Genomic DNA, 22,790 nt, shown 5'->3' with positions numbered 1-22,790 from the left:
GCAATGTGGCGCTACTGTACGATGGCAAGACGGGGCAGTTCACGGAGCCGTAGATACCTTAAGTTTTTTCAATATTGTGAACAACTGGAGGCATGGACAGACATGACATGGACACGTAAATATTCAAGAAAGAATTCCGCGTAAATGCTACTGATTACATTTCACATATGTGCTCCAGTAAACGAGCTACGAACTTCCAAAAGCGAGAGACCGAACTTATAAATTTTTTGCAGCTTTCGTAAGGTTTTTAAAAACTTCTGCAAAAAAAATTGCAAATGTCTCCAATGCGAATTTTTTGAAATTCTAAAATCTATCGAACAAGGCCATTTTGGTCCAAATCGGTTCAGTATTAGCTGCAAAAGATCGCATTGTTTCGCCCATAGAGAATACATGGGGCCGCCGGAGGTCGTATCCCCTCTTAAGGCAAATGTCTGCTTTTCCTGGTGCGTCGCAACTGCCCGAGGTTCAAGCGCTTCTGGCACTGGAGGCATTATCTTCGCATCAGTATGACGGCATTGTATAGAAAGGCCATGGCAATGCAGTGGAATCCTCGAAGCCTGCGTAACAAGCTCCCTGATTTTAAATTACATCTACAACAGTACAAGTTCACTTTCATAGCTATATGCGAACACGGCATGGATTGTACACATCGCGTTAATGGATACACAATCTATCGACCTCATCAATCCCCTGAGCCACCGCACAATGTCGCACAATGTTGTGCCACCGCACAACATCGCACAATACCAAAAAAAGACAGCAGTCCCTTTCTTTTCTGCGTTCAGCCCCTAGTGAGTCAGTGGCCACGGGGTCTCTGGAGGGACATGACCTGCGTTGCCTCCGATTAGAGTCACTAGATAGGGGATATTTAGTGACTCTACCTCAGATAATGCCATCACAAAACCCGCGCAAACCGGAAACAACGGGCGCGTGACTCGGGTGGTGAGGGGGTAAACGACGCTGCGCGACATGCTGCACGGCCCATTGCCACGTGACAGGAGCATTTTCTTTTGAGACTTCGTTGTATGGGTCGTGCGCTTCGGCAATCGGATCGCAGAATTACTTCGTTATTTCGGTAGTTTTGTTGTAAAGGATTTCGTTATAAAGGATCTAATTATACATTGCGCCCTATGGAGCGCTGACCGGGCAGTAAAAAACGTTCGTTAAAACGGTCTTTTCGTTAAAAAGGCATTTGTTGTAAAGGACTTCGACTGTACAACTAAGAGCGTAGGACAACTTGGTGCTTGTAGTAATCTTGCACAAATGGGTAAAGGCAGTTTCATAGGCATTACGAAATAGATACTGGCCTCGTGGACAGCTCAAAATACATACCGTGCTTCGCTTATCCGGACATTTTCGCTGGGAACAGTCAAGTCCGGAAAAACGGGGGTTGTCTGTACACACAAATTTTTTTATAGTCACCCACAGATATGAAACAGCCTGGTTGGCTAATCAATATTCACAAATAAGCGGTGTGAACAATGATGTAACCATGTCACGAATAGAGAACGAGTTGGACCCGCATAGCAGCTCCCTTTGTTGCTCACGTTACCATGGAAAACCATAAAATTTTGCCCGGTACGAGTTTCTACTAATCACAGTGCACCCAACTATGTAGCAGTTGATGTTTGATATCTAGCTTTTTGTACTACAAGCGCAGTGCAAAGAAACTGCGAACGCCAAAGTATACAACCCGATCTGCTCTCGTACCACTGATGACGTCACAGTCAACATGACACTCTCAATGAGGAACCTGTATCATGCTTCTTTTTCTCGTTTCATGATAGCTGAACTCGTTAGCTCACGTCGAATTTCCACAGCAGAGTAGGTGAAGACGGGAGGTTAGAAAACAACACAATACCGTTGACATGTTGTTTTCTAACATTCTGTCTTCGTCTACCCTGCTGCAGAAATTCGACGTGAACTAGTACCTACTCCCCTGCTTTATACCTGCTGCTCGTTAGCTCAGTCGGTAACGTGTTGGTGTGTCGATTTGAAGATTGTGGGTTCGAATCTGGCCGAGGATGGTACGATTATTATTTCGCTTCATCTCGCGCCAAGAGAGAGGGGTTTTGGCGATGGGACATACGGGACAGGATCTTCACAAGAATGAGCCCTTAAAGGACCATGGAAGTGACATTTAACATGGCTCGAAGCCTTGCCTCACCTGTGAAGCTGTCCATCAGGAGTCACCATGCAAAATAGTTTCACTCTGTGGTGTATTGTCACTACGCCATCAAATTTCCAAAAACAGTTCGAGAAAGCTGCCGCGGACAACAGACACGTTTCTCGCGTGGCTTAGAAATGGTGCTGTGCTTTTTTTTTCTTTTCAGCTCACACGCCACTTATACATGCTTGAGTTGTGCCGCTGTACGTCACAGGTCACGTGCCGGAGTCTGATACATACGTCACAGCGCCCTCTCGTTCGGCGATGCGTTCTTTGTACGAGGAGAGGATATTTTAAAGGTGTCCAGAACAGAGCCTTGCAGGAGTTCATTTTATTCGTTGCAGAACACGCCGCAGCGAAAAACGAATGGTATTTTGGGGTGTCGCTTCCATACTCCTTTAACAGCTGTCACTGTAAAGTTGCTTCTACTAGCACACGAGAACCTCACATTTAAGCGTGCTTGTTGACAGAAGCTAGGTTCTTGTGCTGTGTGGTAATCTCGTTGTTACAAAGGCTATAAGTAATGGTAGCGGAAACAGTATACATATTACTGAAATTGGAAAGTGGTAAACTGGTGGTACCAAAAATGGAAAAGAAAATGGTGAAGTGGTATTGAATTTGGGTAGCAACTGTTATGTGACGATGTTAGGAGCCAGAGAACCTTCCTCTTCGGCATAACGTTTACCCAATGTTTACACAACTGCATGGGTAGAAAAAGAAAATTACCAACGGGCATGGTCGAGCAGGTTAAGGCGTCTCGCTCTGGTGGTGGTAGCCAAGGTTGTGCTGAAGACTGGGAGGTGGTGGGTTCGAATCCTACCACCAGCTGTGCTGTCTGAGGCTTTCCATAGGTTTTCCGGAATACTTTCCAGACATATGTTGGCGCAGTTACCCCCGAAGTCTGCCCAGGACGCGTACTAACAACTCTCCCCCCCCCCCAATCCCCCACTCCATCCTGCTGTCCTCTCTCCATCTGTCCACATCTGTACGCCACTCATAGCCATAGTTGCATCGCGGTGCTAACACATAATCAAAAAAGAAAAGAAAATTACACGTTCGAAATTGGCTGAAGTCGTACTAACCGATCCTATAATGTCTTCTACAACGGCTGAGATTTTGAAACTGATTTTTTTTTGTGTTATGGGTACCCTCAAGTACTAGTGAGTGATAATGGCACACAATTTAAATTAGGGATGTGCCGATCGAATCCTCGAATCTTGGGCAGGGGTTCGAGATTCGCAAATCCGAATCCCAGTGCACAAAACGGCGAATCGAATCTTTCGAATTCAACATCCATGTTTGTTCCAACAACCTTCGGAGTCTGCCGAAAGCCTCATTGGCCAACAGGTGTTTTTTTGTTTGTTTGTTTACATTGCTCTAGACTGAAAGAGTTCAGGCAGGAACTGTTACATTACAAGTTTAAAAGTGACCTGGTTTTGCTTTTGATTGTTGCTTAGTTTCATGAAAATAATTCAGACTTGAGAATTTATGCATTTCTTGTAGTCGATGAACAACATGTTAAATAAATTACGTTTAAGAACTATGTGGGTATATTTTCTCCTGAAATTGGAACAATATTTAATTTGTTTTTCATTAAACAATGGTATCACATTCTGCTTCAGAACATTTTTCGTAAGCAGTGTTTTTTTCCTGGCTTTATAAACTCTTTTTAAAGAAAGGATTTGAAAGATTCGAGATTCGTAAGATTCGTGGATTCGTAGAACCTTCTTTGGATTCGGGTTCGGGTTCGAAAAATTTTGGATTCGTCCCATCTCTAATTTAAATCTTTTGAGTTTGAGGCTTTTTTAAACACTAAAGGAATTGAGCACAAAGTATCGGCACGATATCATCCTGCGACCGGGCAGGTGGGAATGTTTGTCGAAACGCTTAAGCATAGTCACAAGAAAGAAGCTACGCAATGTGATACCCTTTGCAGAAAGATACAAGAATTGCTTATGCAGAATCACAAGATCCCAAAATCAGTCGACTGGCAAATCCCTGGCTGCTTTATTCCTTTGTAGGAAAATCTTAACTAGTACCTTGGATTTGGTTACCCCCAGTTATGCTCGCAACGTACCTGCCCAACTCTCCCGACTCATCCGGGAGGCTCCCAGATTTACTCAGTTTTGTACGATTGTACACACCGGGAAGAAAATCTCCCGGAAAATGCAGTTTCGCCCTCTATATCACAAACGCCTCCTTTTTTTCTGGCCTCACAGACGTAAACGTCAATCCAATACCACCCCTATTGCTATCGACATCACTGCCACTCCCCGGAGAGTTCTAGCTAGTTTCCCTGCATTTCCTCCATGTTTCCGCACGACGAGGCTGCCCTTGCAGTGATTTTGCCTTGCATATTGCAAACCACAGATCCTTGTAAGCGAAACAAGTGCGTACATGTGTTTCTGAAGCAATGCACAATTGAATTAGGACGTGTGATCGCGTCCAGGAAAGGGTACCATGTGTTGCGCACAGTTTACGACTGCGATAGCAGCATCTCGAGTTGGAGAGCAGACTGACGTTGTTACACACGTTACGTCTAGGGAGCACAAGAACTACATTAAATGCCAAGACAAACAATACTAGCTAGGTGAGTTTTTCTGGAAGCAAGACAAGGACTACGATGTTATGCGCACGGGCAATTCTCCTCTGTGTTCTCAACTGCCGACGTTGCAAAGTGGTACATGTGTGCTGGAACTAAGTCGACTGCACGAGAAACTGCGCACAAGAGCTCATGATAGCACTTGTGCCTGATGAGTCTGCTGGGGCCAAGCGTGTTCCTGTTACATGTGCAGATGAAAGCCTCCTAACATCAGCTTTCTCCTATATAAAATAGCAAGTCTATGTGCCAGTAGCGTACCCCCCCTCCCCTGCCACCGCAGCCGCTTTTGAAACCTCTCTAATTCGGATGTTCCCAAGTTGGCAGGTATGCTCGCAATCACAGCGTGAGCTCCCAGCCCAAATTTCTTGCAGGACAACCAATGTTTGGAAATTATGGACAGGGACTTAAAGGGACGGTCTTGTGCAGCCGGACGATTCCGAAACTTAGCCAAAACTAATTTCACGAGTACTGTACACATACAACCGTCAAAGTTTCATTCGGAATAACCAATTCGTTTTCGAGGAATTTGTCGAAACTTGCCGTAAGAGCAGACGACGAAAGCTGCGCTTCTCTCATGCATACGTCACGTATGACGTCGGCCTGGGGGTGCGTCGTCGTTGTCATGGTAATTGTAACTTGCAGAAGCACCTCGGGTTGAGTAATCCCCTTTGCTCTCGAAATGGGGACACTTGGGCATATACCTCCGTGAGCGGAGAATGTAGTCCAAGCATTGACTGTGGGGTCTCCCATAATGTGGCGCACAATCGGATACGTGGAAACTAAGTCACGAGTTTTCTTTTTGCGAGTATTTAATGCGGTTTTTAAATAAACGCGTACTCCTTCTCCATGTACGTCGTCAGCGACACTTCATTTCGAAGCATAATCGGTGTGCAACGGGGAGTGTAATGGACGCGCGCGTAATATATTTTTGGTCGGAGCTGTAATGCGACCGCGCGCGCCGATATCCAGCGACTTCAGATTTGTGATTGTGGATGGGGTTGTTCTGGGACTTTTAACTTTTCTTTGAGGATGAATATAGTCATTCTAAACCACCATGCTTGCCACTACTTAGAATGCGCGTTTTTCACCTGAGAACTGAATGAAAATGTACGAGAGTTGCCGTGGCGCCCAGTAACTTCCGAAAGTCGTCTGCTGACGCCGATGCACTACCGCGCGCAAAAGCAGACGATTTCTGTATCCTATCACGGACTTACCCGCAGGGCGACGTGGCTGTTCTTATTGTTGCCAACACAGCTCGAGGCATGCTCTGCAATCTTTATCAATTTAATTCGGTTATTTAATAACTGTGGCGTGTTTTGTTGGTTAAATTAGCAGTATTCCATGTTCAACAAAGGGCAATCGAATGGTTCACTTTATGAAAGGGGCAAGGGGTACAAGACCGTCCCTTTAAATGGGAAAGAGGGTCATAATTAAACAGCTGGGACTGCAAAATTATCTAGTATGTGCGAATCATTAGTAGTGGAAGCGACACCAAAACCAGTTACCGTAATTTCACGCGTATAAGCCGCACCGCATATAAGCCGCAGGACCTGTTTTTGGGAACGTTTTCATCATTTTCGGGCAGATAAGCCGTGGGCAATACGACGCGACTGATTTGTGCGGCAAGGGAGACCATAGAGAAGGCCATATACCCTGTGGCCCATACTCCGAGGTCGGCATGGGGTACAACAAATGAGGTCAATTCTAGTGTTCTACACTTGATCGGATTGTGCCCTTGTTGTGTGTGTTTCACTGATAGACGGGTGAGTGGCCTCCCAGAAGCCATGAAACACAGTCACCACTTTCGTTATAACTGCTGGGGGAAGGCACCAGGAAGGTCAGTCTACTCTAACATGGAGGCACCCCTGTTAGGCATTGTTCGTGCATTGGCAGGGCGGTGCTGTCCCCAAGACACTGTCGGACCTTTCGTTAAAACAGGCACATGGGGAAAATACCAGGGAAAATTAGTCGTCAGATAAGCCGCAGAGCACCCGTGAGAAAAAAAATCTCGCATAAGCAGCGGCTAATATGCGTGAAATTACGGTACTTCCATCAGTGATGACGACCAGTCAGAGAAAAGGGACAGGCCATCCCTGAACTGTCTGGGAAGAACATGTGAACTAACCTCCGAGGGAACAGTTGTGTGACTGACTACTGAGTCCCCTGTAATACGAAGGGAAGAACAAAATAACACTGGAGTAACAGAGGGTTTTGTTACGGCTACGTCGGGCAGAGTTATACGAGAACCACAACGACTAAACCTGTGAGCCAGAGTGAGGAGAGGAAGTGTTATATTCTTTTTATATTCTGAAAAGTTGTGTTTTGTTAATAGTGTTCGTTTGATTTGCCGGTAGGGGGCCCAGTTGAGGAAGAAGGGGATCGGTGTGTGTAACCCCTGTACGGAATCTGTACAGAAGTGATGTGCAGCTCATTGAGTTTTAAGAAACGTGTACATGCCAGTGTGTAGTGTGCTTCAAACTGTGCGTGCATCAATATCTTTATCATAGATAAAAAGTACATGGGTATTTATAGTTGGTACCACAAGGTAATTGGGACTGAACTTTTTCTTCACTACATCCATATCTTCTATAATATGCAGGTTCAGCTGAAGCTGCTTTGTGAAGGTAAATCATTGGCGATAGAAAGAGCATGTTTCCTCCGTGTTCTCGTCTGTATCCCAAGCTCTCTCTAATTCAGCAGTATGTACTAACTAGCCACCTGCTGTTGTTGTAAACCTTGCTTTTTGCCAACATCCTAAAGCCACTATCTACATCTATTTTATTCTGTTTGTTGTTGTCGCTTTCTTCTTTTTTTGTGCACTACATACAAGCACCACTTTACCTTTGAGCCCCAGCATTGTGAATGGTAAATTTGTGAAAGCAGCCTTTTAATCCTATTCCAACATTATGGTTTGTTTTCATGGTCTCAAGAAAACTGCTATGAAAGTAAAGCATGTTATGATCCTGTAATGAGTTGCCTGCACCAAGTACACTGATCGGTGTCCTGCTTGCATACCATCTATTTTTGACACTGATCAAGTAACAATCTGATTGTGCGTTCAATTAAATGCGGTATATAATAATTTTTTTTTTTTGTTCCCCCAGGCAACAACACCGTCATTCCGAGAGCCACTGCCGAAGAAAACTACGCCAGACAAACCACTATTGCAACCTGCGACCGCTGCAGGCCAAGCTAAGACAGATGCCCCTCTGCCACCCAGCAGTGCTCTTCCTTCAACAGGACGGCATACACCCTTGCCGTCTTTCTCTAGTGAAGAGCTGCTGTTTTCTGACATTGAAATGTCCACCGTTGCACCCACAAATCAAGCGCCCGTGCTACCTGGCAGGGGCCGCGCCTTATTGCTTTTGTCATGCGGAAAGCGCGTCGGTGATGGTGGTGCCACTGAGCGCACTGTGCCGCGACCCGGCGAAGAAAGAACAGGCATTCAAGTGGGTGATCGCGGTCGTCTCCTGGACAACTTTTCTTTGTCGGGTACACACGGATCTAGGCGCGCAAGAAGTAAGAGTCAGTTGCGTTTGGCTTCGGTCAGTTCTGCTCAGCCTGGTGTAGAAGGAGGAGGCGTTGTGTCTGTTACGTCTTCCGAGTGCAGTGGCATAGTTCAGAAAGTTGTAAGAGATGGCAGCCCATCATTGAAGCTCCAAGATGTAGGTATGGGAAAAGACCGTAGAAAGACCGAAGAAAGTACCAGGCAGGAAGCTCCTCATCAATCTGCAAGCATGCCAAACCTTGACAAAGCACATCGCGGTGCAACAAAATTGGCAAGCCTGTTGCAGAAAAAACGGGTTTCGTCGAGCGAAGAATACTTTAGTAGTGCTGTGTCCAGTAAAGTCCAGTCGTCCTTGCATCTTCTTGGAGAACAGGGTGACATATGTCGTATTCGGAGAGCGAGCCAGACTGAGGTTGCACAGGCATCTGAATCAGTTGAGAAGTTGAAGAAATTGCTTAGCAAAAGCAATAGTGAAACATCAGTGAGGACTTTGAGTGGCTGTAGGAGGACATCTTCAGCTTCTTCTATGAGTTCAGCAGCACAGCCGTCCTCACAGACTTCTTCACCAGCACCGCAGGCGTCCAGGCACCTCCCGTTTGCACAGTTGGAATCCTCCCTCACTCGGGAAGATCCTACTTCGAGAGTGTCAGCAACCAAATGTGTGCGTTGTCCACAATTCTCACCGAAAATGTGTGCTGTCCCACCTGTTTCTGCTAGTACAGAATCCCCCGAAAAGGACATGACTGTGGCTGAAAGGCTTCGAATGCTGGTCGATAACCATAGACGCAGCCAGGTATATGGGTTTACGGGGTCTCAAGCATTAAGTGTTGCAGATGGAGGAGGGGGTGGTGGAAAGGCTGCAGCTTGCAATGAGGAACAGAAGGCAAGTTGAAAGTCTGTTTTATACAGTTTATTTCTTAAGATTTGATGTTCCTCTGGACCACCAGGGTTGCTAGTTATGCTCATGAAATGTTGGAGTTGGGGACAGGGGGGCTTCAAATATTAGAGCTATAGCTACAGATGCCTACTAGAAGTGAGCTAAGGAGGCATTTCTGTTGTGCTGTTGTTGTGTACTGTTGTATTGTGGTGTGTGTTACTTAATGATCTCAAAATTTAACCTACCATATTATAATTAGAGCCTGAAGTTTTTGGGAAATATTTTTTCCTACATTCGGGGGGGTAAAAATCGGGTAAATAAACATGTGCACTAAATTCATGCAAATTCGGGTGAAAAAACTTCCAGTACGCTAAATTCGGGGAGAAATCTGGCTCAGTTATTCAAACTAACTGTAGCGATTTGGTACAAATGGTGATGTAACTGCATTTTTCTGCCAAACAAGTAAGTTAGTGCATTCCTACAGACATCCCAGTGAGGGCAATTTGCCGGGTAAAAATCGGGTTTCACCCTAAAGAGGCAACCTTCAATTCAGGGTGCAACTTCGGGGAAGATTCGGGTAAAACCCTAAAACTTCAGGATAATGTGCATCTGTTATAATAAAGTTCGTCCGGTGTATATTGTAAAAAGTGTGCCGAAGAGGCAGTGCACATTATCTACTGGTGCGCGTTATACATGAAAGGTTTTCCTGGAAGAGCCGTTTGTAAAAAAATGTCGTGCACCCTCTAGCCTCGGTCCAACTGGTTGACATAGGTGTAAGTCGTTCATTTAAGTGCCATGCAGATAAGTGTGTAAAAAGCACTTGCACTGGACGCATAGGTTTTGATATACTGTGGGCCCTAACGGGGATATGGAGTTTACAGTTTATATGCCCTATTAGTGCCGGCACCCACATGTTCCGCGTTATGCATCGATGCGCGTTATACATAGGAGATTTTGCAAATTCCGCTTATTTCGGGGGGTGCATGTTATACACCTAAATATACGGTGGTGTGCTTGCACCATTGCCATTTGTTGGGAAGCAAGTTATGAAAAACAGTGTGATGCCCAATTAGGTATTTAGCCTCAAGGGTTTCCTCGTTACTTTGTTCACTCTACTTTCATCTTTCTGCTGTTGGGTCCAGAGCGGTGCCATCGCTATTTCACTATAAGTACTCCTTTCCACTCTGACTGCTGCTGTGTTATTTCAGCATACCTGTTTAGCTGCTTATCGAACATCTGAGCAGTGACTGACAAAAAGGGGCAAGGGCACAAGTGAGCTGGTACGTGCTGATCAGAAAGAAACCTGAGATTGATGAATTGAAAGTGGACTATGTCACTTTCTCGTCGCATGTTGGGCATCGAATCCAGAGAGCAGGTTGAGGCCGATAGGTTTAATCCCTTTGCAGTGGCAGCAGTCTATCGTTGTGTTCCCACTTTTTATGGCCTGTCACCCCAAGGCCTTTGAATGTCTTAACTCGTGCCCATTCATTACTACAGTCATGGCACTGTCATCCAAAATCCACCAGCTACGAGCTTCAGTCTTAGGTGGTGTCTGCACTACAGGCTTATGATTGGATGCTTCTACATTCCGTTAGCAGGGGTGCCACGTGGTGGTGGTGGTGGTGGTAGCAGCTCCACGGTCCTGCTGAAGATTAGGGAGCAGTGGTATCAAATTGCACCGCTAACTGTTGCACTGCACCGCACCCACAATATGCTTAAGGCCCCCGGTTTCCTTTGCTGGCAAATTCAAAATTCCGCTGCACCGTATTGTACTTTCTACGGCAAGGAGTCAGCGGGTGCTTGAAATGGGTTAAACCTAATTTTCTTGGATAATGTGGGAACCAAAAATATTTTATCAAATTACAGATTCAAAGCACTGTTGTGGTTCAGCATTACATGGTATTTTGTGTTCTCCTCTGACAGAGAATGCCGTCTGTCGTATACAATCATTTTATACCTGCTGACAGATCTTTCAGCATCTACAGAGTTTTTAGGAATTGACGAATACTTGATCGCGATAGACGCTAAATTTGGAGCAAGCACCCTCATTCCGTTCGAAAACCACGTCAAAGGCTTGAGGACGTGGGCTGATCTGCATAGACACTGATGGAGCCAGAGCCAAGCCATGGTCCACAGACTTCAGGTCCTTGGCTGCCTGCAGATAAAGTAGCCATTCCGCCAGGAGGTTTGAACCTTCTGTTTCTATGGCTAGAATGTTCTTGAATTCAGTGAGTTCATGTGACAGACTTGACCTGTAGTGGGTCCAAGGCTTTTGAAGAACTGCTGGCTTTCACTGTTTTCAAGAATCTCTTGTACTTTCTGAGCTGCTGCTGCATGCCTCCTTTTAGCTTTTCTCCCACGTGGATAGCTTCTTCCTCTTCTACTCTTTCCTGCCTGATTAGAGCAACGTAATTCTCCAGTGATGCGGCTTTCACATAGCCCCATAATGCAAACATGGCATTGAACACCTTGTAGGAAGCAACTTGCTGACACTCAGCTGCCCTCAGTAGACTTGCAACCTTTTTGCCGAATACAGCTATGCAACGGTTAGAATACTTGAGCTCTTGCTTAGATGAGCACAAGAGCATACTTGACTCCTTGAATGCCCTGGCTTGGGGCTTACAATAATTTTATACCCGACAAACCGAGGGTCTGGATCCGCCCCTGCCCAGTCGGGGAATAATCGAGAAGGGACTCTCGCATCGCCCAAGTTCGGGCATCAGTCCTAGCATGCACAGCGTAGATGGCTCATGCCACAGACAGATTGCTCAGAAAAGTTCACGAAACGCTGATTGTCCTTGACGTTACCGGCCTCGGTGGCTCAGTTGGTAGCATGTTCGCCTTCTGATCCCGAGATCGCGGGTTCGAACCCGGCCGAGGACGCCAGCAGCTTGGTGGCAGGGTACAAGTTGCTTAGACACGCCGTCTTCCGCGAGGGACGTTAAATATGGGGTGCCGTGTGATGAGCTTTCATCACACGTTAAAGAACCCTCAGGTGGGCAAAAGCAATCCACAGACCGACCGCTGTGGCGTCGCTCATGATCTCAGTTGTCTCGCGACGTAAACACCCAATTAATTAATTTAATTAAAAGTCCTTGACGTTGATGTTGGCCGCGTGTTCCCGTCGTTATCAAACAAGAAGCGTGGTAATATGTATTGGGAACATGCGGCACAAGATACACGGGCTGTCCATGCGAAACGAAATGGAGATGGAGGAAAAGGGGAAACCTAATTTTTAAGCTAATGCTTTGGGAGGCGTGGGTGCAATTGCTCAATAACGTACACTGGTGACACTCACTAGGCAAGACTTCTGAACCAGTGTTGCACCTTTTAGAGTATTATAATACATGTAATACTTCAATTTGAGGATTATACAGATACAAATACATTCAAAAAATGAGTATCATAATACATAGTATTACTATTACTGCCCACCTCTTCTACATGCCATATGGCCTAACTCTGTCAAAACACCCTCTCCACATAATTTTCTAGGAAGGTGAAGTGTCTGAACAAGATATCTTCAAAGATATTTTAAAGGGGTTTCCTGTTGATGACTCGTCCGAGGAAGAAGACTTTGAGGCGAAGTGGGAGCTCAAGTTCACATCCGAGGGAAACGATCAGGAACTGGTGGACCTAAATGTTTGCCAAGACAACGATGACTTCAGGTTTGGCATGTCTGTTCCTAATCAGTGTTTAAGAATTAAAATGATATTGTATTTGCATTACATAGTGCACCATTCTAAAGTGAAGGGAACCTGTGTGTTGCCGCTTGTTATTGTGCAGGAAATTGTTAGAAACGTAGAAACTTCCTATCTAGTCCTTCCTTTCTAGTCCTTCCTTTCATATCCTTTCATATCTAGTTCACTATCCTTTCCACTGAGGCTGTCACATTACCTGCCCAGTTTGCAAACAGTGGGTGCAAAAGCTTTGTCAAGAATACCCGACATAGCTGATTACAGTGATCACCGGAGTGTAGTCTGCACTGGCAGATGGACATTGTGCTGGCATAAGTGTAGCTACAGCGCCACTATGTGTACATACCCGTTCAAGCATATCAGCGACATATCACCAAGCACGTGCGACAGAGCTTGAATTAAGTAGAGACTCGATGTCCTGAATAAAAAAAAAGCAGACAAAGAGGTTCTCATTTTTATTTATTTGTCTTTGTTTCCACAATGCCAAGAAGAAAAAAATCAAAATTTCCAATCCCAATCTGTGCGCTGACTGTGCTGTCTTGATGTTTTCCCTGGTTTTTCACTCATGTCGGCCCAGAACACACGATACCTCCTTGCAACATGCCGCCACGACGACATATAGATCGCTCGGAAATAACACGTCGCTACAACTACCAAAAACAGTAACAAACGTTCCGGCAAAATATAATGCATGAACAAGGCAAAAATATCAACAAAACGTATGCCTTTTTGAGATAGACCAAATAAAAAGTATTCCGTACATTTTATCTGTATGACGAACAGCTCACTAAACAAGGGAAAGTTAGTTTAACTTTTTAAAAAAAATTCTTCATGGAAAGAATGTTCCAGATAGCCGTTCTTTTTACAATTGCTTTATTATTTGCTGTTCATTTATTTACATATAGCGCAGGCCATACCGATTTCTCAAGCAGGGGAGGCTACATTAATGAGTCAGGACAACACAACCGCAATCACACGATAAAATGATAATTACACTCAAGAAGGCAGGAAAGGTTATACTCCGGAAACAATTAAAAAGAAAAAAAATGTTCGTGTTATCGTTCACTGCATATGATTATTATTATTTCGCTCTCTGATGTTCTCTGATGAAGCTATCATCATACAAAAGTATCATACAAAAGTAAAAATTACGGATATTTTACATCCCTGTGCGCAATTCGCTTAATTGGGAACGCAATTTAAAGGCCGAAACCCCGTAGGAGCAACGTAGAAATCCGACGGGGAAACCCTGCTCCATCGCGCCCCTAGCGTGGAAATGTGGCGATTCCCTCGTCACGCTTTTTCTATTGTTCTCTCCCCACATCAGCAGGCCTTACCAGCGGAGCAGAGAGGAGCGATCGAGGGGCTGTGCCTAGGCAAATGACCTCTTTCTTTCTTTTTTTTTTTTTTTTGCGTGTGGTTCTTATAGTGCCTCTTCAATTCAGATTAGATTCAATTAGATGCCTAAAACTCTGTTTAAACATTGAAAAATGTTTATCATGGCCTTAAAGCAATGGCGAGACTCTGTTGTCCGGGCGAAATTGACACCGGTCACGTTGCATGTCCTTTTGAAATCATCGATCGCTTGAAAGAGGAGAATATCTCAAAGGTGCTGGAATGTAAGCTGAGAATTGAAAATCTGTTACATCTTTCTCTCCCTTCTAGCATTATGGCGTTTCGTGGGTCATTATTATAAAATATAGGCACGTTTCATAGGACCTCGCAGAGCTATTGTTTGTTTATGTCTGGAAGGGTATCTGACGCTTTTCTATTTTTTTATTTTATTTTTTTAAAAAATGAATTTGACACACAGTAAAATGCTGACAAGGGGGTGCGACGTACGGTGGTAGGTGCACGTCCGGTACAATCCTTACACTTTGGCAACCTCAGGTAGCTGCCTTCCTCGTGGGCAGTCCGGGTCATAGGTGCACGAGTGAAAGTGAAGCTATGTCCATTGTGAGCAGGCTTGATCCCCCATATCTGCTATTGCAACCCTTGTGTTACTGTCAAAAACAAAATCTAGAAGTTGAAGCTTAAAAAGTTCGAGAACTAAAATTTTCGCGTTAGACTAAAGCCTTTGATGCTCAAAGCAATCGCAACGCCCATTTACGGTATTGTTCTTGTGGATGTAACTGGTTTATTCACTTTCACCCGAAGGTCGTGCTCGACCCCCCTCGGTTTTGGTTCCAAAAATTATCATGGACTCCTTACTGCAAATAAAGTTAGTTTCCCGAGTTTTGCTGGACTATGTTGAACCGCTGTCGATTTAGGCAGGGACAAAGTTCGTCAGAATCGCGAAAACCGTGCTGCGAAAAAAGTGACCTTGTGAGCAGGGGTTTACGTCTAGGTTGACTTTAGTGGCATAGAATGAAAGAGCGTGGCTCTAACATTCTGACAATATCAAGTTCTTCCGTCGTGATCTATTTTCGGCCTGCGAGACAGATCTGCTTTTTGGCGCTATTTCTTCCAAGTTTGTGCCTTGCTAAGGGCACCTTTTGCACAAGCTGAAAGAGCCAAAAAAGTTCAGCGTATTCTGGACCTTCCATACTTCAAAATCGCATGTTTTGAAGACCGAGCACGTAATACTTTTTGCCACATTTAATCCGAAATGTCGTACTTTTGGCAAAGTTGGCCGTTTTCAACGCCATTTTTTGAAAATGAAGCGGTCGGCCGACAACAATTCAAATGGGTGGAGATGACAGATCAACATCTATACTAATGCATAGAAAAAAATTAAGAAGGTACTACCAGTACCAAGGTACCAAAGTACATTCTTAATTTTTTTATATGTGTTAGTATAAATGTTTATCTGTCATTTCCACCCATTTGAATTGTCCTCGGCCGGCCGCTTTATTTTCGAAAATGGCGTTGAAAACGGCCAACTTTGCCAAAAGTACGACATTTCGGATTAAATGTGGCAAAAAGTATTCCGTGCTCGGTTGTCAAAACATGTGATTTTGAAGTATGGAAGGTCAAGAATATGCTGAACTTTTTTGGCCCTTCCAGCTTGTGCAAAAGGTGCCCTTAGCAAGACGCAAACTTGTGAGAAATTGTGCCAAAGAGCAGCTCTGTCTCGCAGGCCGAAAATGGACCACGACGGAAGAACTTGATATTGTTAGAATGTTAGAGCCATGCTCTTTCACTCTATGTCACTAATGTCAACCTAGATGCAAAACCCTGCTTACTAGGTCACTTTTTTCGCAGCATGGTTTTCGCGATTCTGACGAACTTTGTTCCCGCCTAAATCGACAGCGGTTCAACGTAGTCCAGTAAAACTCGGGAAACTATCATTATTTGCAGTAAGGAGTTCATGACAATTTTTGGAAGCAAAACTGAGGGGGATCGAGCACGACCTTTGGGTGATTTGGCCTGGAATGACCCAGCTATAGATGAAAAAAATCATCAATTTATAGTGTTCCGATTTTGTAATAAAGGATTCCGTATTCGATTAGGAATTCGATTCATGTATACATCATTATTTGCTATGGCATTCCAAAAATCTGAATATTCACACAGCCCAAACTACCTATTAAGTTTGAGATGGCCATCAGCATTGTTATGCACGACTTTTACTGCACTGCCATGTTCCCCTCAGTTTCTTATTGTGTGCATCTCATAAGTGAAACTTCCCAGATTATGCTGTTGTGGTGGCCCTGTGTTTGGAAATACAGTTCTCTGTCAAACCAAAAAGAAGGCAATTATGTCTAAGAAGCTGAAATGTTGACGCATATTACTGTGCCTGTGCTTACATACACTCCAGTGGTACTAGCATGTCAAGGGGTTTGGGGGCTTCGGATAACTTAGATATTGATTGCAAAACAGGCTTTAATGAACAGATTTCTAAAGTATGAATATGTAGAATATGCTGCAAAACTGCTTAGTACAAAGACATGTTTTGCATTATCTGATGGATTTTCATCTGTTTGAACATCTTTCAGTAGCTGCTTCATTAAATAACAGTTGATTTCTTGAACCCGGTGTCATGTTGATAGAAATTGTCTTCAAACATTTTCAAATGAAGATGGTCAGATTATTTTAAATCCTGATAAATACAGTCTACATTTGTACTATACAGGCTGTTTCACCTAACTGATCATAAAATTCTATTTTAAAATGTACTTTTCTGAACATTATGGGGTCAATGCTGTTCATCTCAGGGGAGATTTTTGCCATTACTTCTGAGCACTTTTATCAAATTTATTTTGTGAGAAATTGAATTTTCCTCCAAATGAACTCCAAAATTTGCCAAGTCAACCTGAAGTTTTTTTACAGCAACAGAAAGCGCATGCAGGATTTACTGCAAACGTATTTTTATTCGCGATGCTTTACTTTTCACGAATTTTGCGACTGCTAAAAAATCGCGAAAAATTGTACTTGCGAACACAGCTTGACATTGATCCCGCGGAAGGAAACAGACCTGGAATCACGAAATTAAATACTTGCGAATAACTTCCCAAATGCGATTCGCGAAAATTAATACGTTTGCAGTACCCCATTCTTGCGCAAAGTGCATTCACTACTACAAACGTAATAGCCGGAAACAAATTGCGAATACTGTCCTTTCGCGGCCCACAAATTGGCAGCCGCCCTCAGATTTCCCAAAGAAGCGATGCGAGGAGGCCATGTACCTGGCCTTCCACTTTTCGTTCTCCAACCTTCTTCTGATAACAGCAACACGGTTGCAAGGCAAAGTTATTTGAAAGAAGAGAGCGAAGGAAACAGGAAGGGGCGGGTGACCATTTTCCCTCCGCGGCCTCTTCCACTATCTTGATGCAGAACCTAGCTTGGCTGCCAATTTGCGCTCTTCAAAAGGACAACTTTTTTTTTCTTCTTTTTTTTTGGGGGGGGGGGGTATTACCTTTGTAGTAGTAAATGTATTTTGTGCTCGAATGGGGTAAATCCTGCATGCACCTTCTGTTCCTGTCAAAAAACTTCGTGTTGACTTGGCAAATTTTGAAGTTATTAGGAAAATTCAATTTCTCCTAAATTAAATTAGATAAAAGTGCTCAGAAGTAATGGCGAAATCTCCTTGAGATAAATAGCGTTGATCCCATAATGTTCAGACAAGTGGATTTTTAAACCGAATTTTATGACACTGTATGTCTGCACACCTTGTATAACAGCTCCAATTGCATTCCTTCTCCCACAGATGCAACAACTTCAACAATTTCTCGGATGTGCCCCCGGACCTGGAGCCCTACACTCAATTCCAAGGGGAGGTCAACTTTAGCACATGCTTTGTAAGAAAACTGCCTTAAAAACTTGAAGAAAAATAAAGTACCTGCATTGTCAGGACTTCACTGAAGCAACCTTGTTGCTTATTTTGTACTACCATTGATGTATTCTGTGAGGCCGTGTATAGTCGTTGATAGCATGATGCCTGTGAAAAGGTACCTGTGTTGTTGAAAAGTGTACAACTTGTAATGAGTTATGTGGCAGCTGCAAGGCAATACCTAACATTGTTTGGTGTGCTCAAGGTTTTTCTGTTCATTGTCTCTAAGAGGATCTTTTTATGTCAGCCATCAAAAAGTTAATTTTGCAAGAAACACCTTGGCTGAACACATCCAAAATAGTCTTTGAGAAGTGCAACCTTGTCATGTTTGTAATAGTCGCCTCCCATCAATATAACCCCTTGTCTTGCTATACCCTTTCAAGTCACTTAAGAAGTACTCTTCAGTACAGCCCTTCAGTCTCCAAACTTTTGGGGTACATTCTGCATTTCTATAAAAGTTTTGGATTGATCTAAGTACTTTTTCATTAGCATACATTGAGTAGCAGTTAAAAATTGCCAACCCCTGGAAATTCTGTCATGTGTTCCAGATTTTGGGGCAGACTAATCTTGCATTTCCTGTACTTACTGTTTGCCAGTAGACACTGTGTGCTTTTTAGCCAGGCCCACAGAGTGTTTCAGAACTGCATACAAAATGCATAGACACTGTATTTACTGGCATGATTAATGCACCTCCAACTTTGGCACTGAAATATAGGTACTTTTAGTTTTCTGCATATTTATCGCACGTTGATATTAGCAAGACAGCCAATACATTTTGTGCACTGACTTCTACTTTAGCATGAGCAAGCACCAAACTTTTATCTCTTAGAGAAGAGGAAGGGTCATGCTGATCGCCAGTAAGATGAGGTTTCAATATCGGGCACAGTGAAAATTAACAATGAAGTGGTGCGTCGACGTAATTGTTTTTTTACACAATTTTATTTCTTGGTGCTGCCATTTTTTTGTTTTGAGTAGTCTCTTGCAAGTTTTTCGTAAACATTTGGTCGCGCTGGCTCAAGAGAAGCACGAGGAGTGCCATGGTGCCTAATGGTGCTTAACGGTGCCTAACACAGTGGTGATGCAGGATGTTTCTGCCAACAAACTCTTCAAAGACAATGTTGAAAGAATATACAGAGTGGATGACAAACATGACAGAAGATGACAATCTGAAATGGCAAAAGATGGCAATATCAGAACGCAGAAACTGGGGAAGTGATGTGGTTGCCCCAACAGATAGTTTGCAAGCAGATGGATTTGGTACGGTACTTGATGTCTCCTGGTACCATTGTGAAAAGCGTTACGATCACTGGAATTTTTTTTAAGTACTTGATGGAACGGACGATGACCTGGTGTGGAAATTCAAACGACAATGAGGAAATCCCTGTCGCTTCCGGAAACACGTACACTACTGCTTCAGGATAAAACTATAGTTGAGTGTACATTGAGTGTCGAGATCCACCTTTTCTTCCCAAAATTGGAGCACCGCTTCTCTGGCACTGCATTTTTTTGCTAAAAAAAGTGTGTTAATTGTGCTAGTAAATATGGTACGTATTCGTGCAGCACCCAACAGGCTATGTATCGATAGAAGGGAGAGAGCGCAGACTCCGTGTCTGGTTTTTCTCCCGTCGCCAGGCTATGTATAACAATAGGGGTGAACTTTCTGGTTGGTACTTTTCACATGTGAAACACTATGTCTGTGGTATGCTTCTTGCCTTTTACTCTTCGCAGGAACCCTCCCACTGGGCTGCCCGAATTGAGAGCAAACTTGTGCGTGCCCTGATGCATGGTGTAGCTCCACCACGTCCGGCTTTTACCCTGGATCAAGCTCATTTTCCAGAACCTTTCATAAGGGTAGGCATGGAAAGGTACTTCTCTCCTTTGCCAGGTTTTAGAAATGAACTACCATGTAAGTTGTCAATTCCGCAGCTTTAAAGGAGTACAGAGGGCCATCCATACATTTTTCACATTAAGACGTCTGATGAAAGTGTGTGTGTCATTTTACATCATGGCTCCGCTCGTTCACCCTTAACTCGCCACTCCGGGTATAACGAGGAGGAGAAGGTCTGACCCCACGTCACCAATGACGTTGCAGGGGAAACTCGTCCTGATTCGCTGGTCAGCGGGAGTCAGCGCCCTGTCTCTTTGCCGCTGTAAACCAGTTTTGCCAGTTCCCCCGGAGAATTGGGGATAGAAGGAGCGGCCCATTAATGACTCAGCCAGGAGCAATGCTTTTTCGGAACCCCAAATAGCAGAGCAGCAGACAGCATTCCTCTGGGCCAGTCGACGAGCGTGGCTCCTGTAGCGTCAGTGCGAGGTCCCAGGCTGATCACAGGCTGGTACTGCTCTCCACCGCCGTTGCGCACGGTCGCTTTCTGCGGCGTACTTTAAATTCAATTTCTGCGATAATTATGACGCTGTGGTGTGAATTACTTCTCATGGTGCATTCTACTGACCTACTGAACAGTTTTATAGGAAGAAAACTCTGTTAAAAATGACACCCGTGCTACTTTAATAATTCGTCAAGTTGGATGGGGGCATGTTTGGCTGTATTTTATGGATTCTTGGTTTTGTGGAGCATGTTCTCTGTCGTTGTGTAGTGGAGCTTATCTGTGTTTGAGTGTTAGAAGTCTGAGGCTTTGCCAGGACTCTGGGAATTGTCTGTGCTTCTGGGACAATCCTGTTGACCCATACTCGCTTCCTTGGTGAACTAGATGTTTAAGCTTGAACTCGAGAGTTGAGAACGAGTATTGAATCACGAAATGTTTGGAATGAGCGAGGAATCAATGTTGAGCGGTTACCACCAAAATTTTGCCTAGTGTGCTAAATATGTGCTAAAATTGTGAGGGTGCTACAACACATTATATTGCATTCAGGACCAGCTCCCAGTGGCGTAGTGGTCAGGATGATCGCTTTCCACGCCGAGACTGGAAGGTGACAAGGGTTCAAATGCCGGCTCTTCCTGTGCTGTCTGAGGTTTTTCCTGAGTTTTCCGAAGACTTTCCAGACTGTGGGCACAGTTCACCCTGAAGCAGGATGCATGCTAACCCCCCCGTCCCCCACTCCTTCCTGCTTTCCTCTCTCCATCTGTCCATGTCTGTACGCCTCTCATAGCCACAGTTGCTTCGCGGCGCTAACACGGAACTAAAAAAAAACATTGCACTCAAGAAGTTGTTTAGACTTCGTGAAACACATTAGTTGCCAATTCAAAAATTACTGCTTTTACAATACCCTAAATAGTTTCATTTCGTTCATTGTACCAGTCTTATGCTCAGGGTGTCTACCAGCCTGGAAGACCTGGAAAACAGGGAATTATCAGGGAATTTTGATGTGACTGGAAAAGTCGGGGGATTGTCAGGGAACTTGCCAAAAAATGCAGCTGAAGTCAGAGAAAATCTCAGACAAGTGCCATCACGATGCGCAGTGAATCGCGAGTGCTGATGAGTGGTTTAGCGGCCATGTCACAGTAACGTTGCCGCGAGTAGCAGTTCGCCAATACGACAAGCTCAGAGTCAAGAAAAGTAGGGCAGTCCTACTAATTTCTCAATAAATGACCTGTTTTATGAGGGATCTGAATCAAAACGTAGCAGCAGGCACCAAACTCCCTGTTGTTTTGGCCAAGGAATTCGCTTTATATAGTCAGTGAAAACCTGGAAAAGTCAGGGAATTTGAAGGCTACAGTTTAGTAGACATCCTCTATGCCGCTGCAAATCTTTCTAATGGTCTGCAATTTGAAAGCAATAGTACCCTATGTCCTGTGACCACAGTTTCTTTCTTTGCCTGCTGCCAAATGCATTGCATGGTGCTTGAGCTTAAAAGGATTTAGAATGCTTTGCAGTACTGGTGTGCTGGTCTGGTCTGGTCTGGTCTGGGTTGTGGTCTGTTTAGAAAGCTGATATGATGTACATTAAAAAAAAAGGCTTACACTATATGCCTGCGAGTGCCAAGGAGTGTAGACAGATAGCAAAAAGAAACTCAATTTTGTTATGCTAGTGAGAATGTGAACTTACTGCTCATCGTTTTCCTCCCTGAAATACAGCACATAACATCTCTAGGCTTTAAAGGCCCTTCCTGCATCCAATCCGTGGTGTGGCCCGCAGTATTGAGCGGCCGTAGTATCGTGGAAGTGGCTGCACCCCACACCGGAAAGACGCTGTCATACCTGCTGCCGTTGCTGTCAAGAGTCATTTCCGAGTCTGACTACGAAGATCTTCCCGACAGCAGTGGGGTGTGTAGTGCTGTGGCATTCCCTTTGAATGTGCTCACAAGATAAATATTTACATGATGGCGTACATTTGGTCATCTGAGGAGCGCGGACTGTTGGGTTAGTTGCTACATAGCTTCAGGATGGGAAAGCACAGGAGAGACAGTGCGCGGGCGAGGAACACGACAGGACGAGCGCTATTTTCAAATAAGCTGTACTGAAGACGGTCAGTAATCAAGTGTGCCAAAATGTGGAAATAGCGTCTTTGAAATCTAATCAGGCAATTTCACACAGTAGTCAAAATAAAACCAATGCATGCAGTTTCGATCACATGTCACACAAGAAGCTAGTTTCTTTATCTAGCAGGTGAATGCAAGCTGCACTGATGCATGAACCTTTATGTCTTAGAATTTTTGCCACTTCTATGACCTCCCTTTGGAGTTGATCCTTTCCACGGCTGATAAT

General features: G+C 44.3%; 1 protein-coding gene across 1 annotated transcript in view; it reads left to right on the top strand.

Moving 5' to 3' along the window:
* Positions 1-22,790, top strand: part of LOC135378289 (putative ATP-dependent RNA helicase TDRD12) — a 206,405-nt gene that overhangs the window by 143,686 nt on the left and 39,929 nt on the right. Inside the window, exons 10-14 of the mRNA XM_064611282.1 lie at positions 7,874-9,160; positions 12,650-12,822; positions 18,002-18,092; positions 19,853-19,975; positions 22,161-22,349. Coding sequence (XP_064467352.1) covers positions 7,874-9,160; positions 12,650-12,822; positions 18,002-18,092; positions 19,853-19,975; positions 22,161-22,349 — 1,863 coding nt within the window. The remainder of the gene's footprint in view (positions 1-7,873; positions 9,161-12,649; positions 12,823-18,001; positions 18,093-19,852; positions 19,976-22,160; positions 22,350-22,790) is intronic.

This window comes from Ornithodoros turicata, chromosome 1 (genome assembly GCF_037126465.1).
Source record: "Ornithodoros turicata isolate Travis chromosome 1, ASM3712646v1, whole genome shotgun sequence".
NCBI classification, from domain to species: Eukaryota; Metazoa; Arthropoda; class Arachnida; order Ixodida; family Argasidae; genus Ornithodoros; species Ornithodoros turicata.
The sequence above is the reverse complement of the archived record's forward strand: the minus strand, read 5'-3'. Positions and strand labels throughout refer to the sequence as shown.